At 65.0% G+C, this 3,168-nt stretch overlaps 1 protein-coding gene across 1 annotated transcript; it reads right to left on the bottom strand.

Moving 5' to 3' along the window:
- Positions 1 to 351: 351 nt before the first annotated feature.
- On the bottom strand, positions 352 to 2,050 carry LOC113405499 (phosphoglycerate mutase 2; the record flags this gene model as incomplete). The annotated part of the gene is made up of 2 exons (XM_026646717.1): positions 352 to 564; positions 1,870 to 2,050. Coding segments are annotated over 2 exons (351 nt in total), but the record flags the coding sequence as incomplete, so codon positions are not given.
- Between the last annotated feature and the right edge of the window lie 1,118 nt (positions 2,051 to 3,168).

Genomic DNA, 3,168 nt, shown 5'->3' with positions numbered 1-3,168 from the left:
TTGACAGGCCCTGAGTTCCCAGGGGTGCCAAGCACCAAACTTTCCCTTTGCCACTGGGCGAGGGCCCCCAGGCTGTGTCAAGTGAGGTCCACCCCAAGCTGGATCACCCAGGCTGTAGGTGGACCCCCTACATACCCCTCTCCCCTCCTGGGCTACATACCCCCCCCGGCCGGGCCCCGCCCCCCCCCCCCCCCCCCCCGCAGGAATACCTCCCCCCCCCAGCTGTTCCAAGCCCCAGCCCCCCACCACTGGGCTACATACCCTCCCCAGGCTGTACCAGGCCCTGAGGCCCCTGTTCCACACGCTGCGCCAGGCCCTGAGGGCCCCCACGCCCACACTGATCTCACTCAGTCGGGTTTCACGGGTTTATTGCCCTAGCTGCTCTCCCTCCCCTTCACTTCTGGACCTTGCCCTGGGCCGCCACAGCCTCCATGGCCTTGCGCACGGTCTCCTCGTCACCCAGGAACTGCATGGGCTTGGTGGGCTTCAGGCTCTTGTCCAGCTCGTACACGATGGGGATCCCGGTCGGCAGGTTCAGCTCCATGATGGCGGCGTCAGACATCCCTGTGGGGAGAGCGGGGGCGGGGACGGTCAGACAGGCCCATGGCTCCTGCTGCCTCCCTTGCTGCCCACTGGGGCTGCCCCAGCACAGAGACATCAGGCACTTTCCCACTGCACAGCAACAAAGTTACAGCGCCTCCTGCTGGCAGAGGCAGAAACACAGCCAGTGAGGTGGCAGTGCCGGCTGTGGGGGGAGACCCCTTGCCACTCCAGCCCCAGTCTGTCCCAGCAGGGGGCACTATGGGGGGTGGGGCAGGGCGCTGGCTGTGGGGGGAGCTTCTGGCTACTCCAGCCCCGGCCTCTCCCAGCACAGGGCACTGTGGGGAGTCCCCTGAGGAGCTGCCTCACATCTCACAGGCTGGGTCGTGCAGCTCCATCCGCCTGCATCTGAAAAAGCTCCTTGGAATCCCTCAGTGACCTTTAGGGCCGGGGCTCACAGAGGCCAGGGAAACCAAATCCCAGCGTCAGAATTGGAGGGGGGAGGCTGGTCAGCGTGGAAACCAGACCCCTCCCAGAGCCTTGAAATGTGACGCCCGCCTCAAAATAGCAACAACCTTCTGTGGCAGCCGGTCATGGAGCTGCCAGCTCCTACTCCCCCCTGCCCCACGAGGCTCACTTGGGCCTTGGATACGCGGCGTACCCATCCCGGGCTGCACCTGCGCCGGGCTGGGAGTCGCTCACTGCGGGTGCTGCACCAGGGTCCTCACCTGCCTGCTGATCAGACCTCCCAGCCCCAGACCGTCAGCCTCATGATACAGTGGGGGAAACTGAGACACAGAGGGGGTGGAGGAGTTGCCTCCCGGACTCCTGATGCCCATATTAGACCTAGCCCATCTCTAGCTACAGGTCCCAGGGTGGATAAGACCTGCTGCCCCTACAGCCCATCCCAGCTGGCTGCTGTGTGGCTTAGAGCCTTTAACCAGATCATGGGGAGGGGGAGAGCTTGGGGGCACCTCCCTGCTGGGTCCCTTCTAGTCGCATTGCAGCTCCTTTCCTGGCACTCCCTGCCCCCCTTCCTCGCCAGGCCCCCTGGCAGAGCAGTCTCCTGCCCACTGGCTGGGAAACCAGTCCCCACGGCTCGCTGGCAGCCCTGCTAATCACCCTGGGGACCCTCTCTCCCCCAGAGCAAGGTGACAGGCAGGGAATTTCCAGGAGGAAGATGGGGACCGGTTTGGCCCCCATGTCCCCAGGAGCAGACGCCAAGGCTAGAGGGAACGAGCCCTGGGGACCTTACAAAGGGCGCATAGCTAGGAGAGCATGGGGCCTGGCACCCGGCCCAGCTAAAGGTCACTCATCAGGGGGATGTACCCTCCAGGTGCTTGACGATGCCGCGCAGGCTGTTCCCGTGGGCGGCGATCAGCACCCTCTTGCCGGCTTTGATCTGGGGGACAATCTCCTCGTTCCAGAAGGGCAGGGCGCGGGCGATGGTGTCTTTGAGGCTCTCACACGTGGGCAGCTCCCCGGGCTTCAGGCCTGCGTAGCGCCTCTCCTAGGGGGCAGGAGAGACACCCTGGTAGCGCTAGGGACACAAGCCCCACTTGCCCCAACAGCCCCTCCCCAGGGTCTCCAGCCCAGGGGCAGATGCGATGGGGGGGGCACAATCGGGCTGGACACCTGGGTAACAACGAACATTTTAACATGGGAGGGGAACAGCCCCCACCCCCCAGCCTCCTGCCCTCCCGGGGCTCAGCCAGAGGCAGGAGACTGGGGTGGGGGGATTTTCTAATCAGAACCAAAGCTGGGCTCAGCCCAGAACCCAGCGTGAGCCTGTTGCTTGAAGGGGTTGGATTACCGGGGTCTCCTCGCTAGCCCCTTCCCACAGTGTATGAGCTGCCCTCCCCCACCACGCAAGGCATCCAAACCTCCCACCCAGATTGGCACCCCGGGGCCCGTACCACCCTCTCCCCAGCTTCGCTCCCAGAGGCAGATCCAGCCTGGTGGCTTCTGGCAGGGTGGGATCCTATTTCCTGCCCCCCCCCCCCCAACCCCACAGCAGGGATTAGCCAGACAATGGCCCTAGCAGACTATTTACCCTGCAGGGACAGGCTGGCTGGCTGGGGCCATCACCCCTCCTGTGGCACGCGGGGGGTGGGGGGTGGGGGGGGTGGTTTGTGAGGCCATGCACAGGGACTCCACTGTCAGCCCGACCCCATGTGTGGCCCTGCTGAGATGGGCCAGCTGTGCTCGAGAACAATGGATCAGCCTGACCAACTTGCCCAAGGGGTGGGGGTCTCCCCAGCCTGATGCCCCCCAGCACTGAGATGGGGATTCTGGAGGGCTGCCCCAGAGAGCTTTGCCAGTAGCCACGGGGCTGATGCCCATCCTGAAGGCCCTGTGCCCGCCGGCTGGGTGGGGGCTTCGTGCCACAGACCCGGTGTCTGTGCCGGGAGAGGTCAGGCAGCAGCTGCACCAGCCCAGCTGCTTGGTGAGAGCCTCAGGCATCTCTCTGCACCCTGATCCGGCCTCTGCCATGTCCTGGGAGGGAGAGGCCTGGGGGCCAGTGCTGGGTGAGCGTGTGCCCTCCTGTCCCTACCCCTCCATTGTTCCCCAGATCCTTGTTTGCTTAGCAAAAAGCCCTGTGCCCCCCCCCCCCAACCCCCCCCCCCA

This window comes from Terrapene carolina, unplaced genomic scaffold (genome assembly GCF_002925995.2).
Source record: "Terrapene carolina triunguis isolate 2854851 unplaced genomic scaffold, T_m_triunguis-2.0 Scaffold39861, whole genome shotgun sequence".
Lineage (NCBI taxonomy): Eukaryota > Metazoa > Chordata > Testudines > Emydidae > Terrapene > Terrapene triunguis.
The sequence above is the reverse complement of the archived record's forward strand: the minus strand, read 5'-3'. Positions and strand labels throughout refer to the sequence as shown.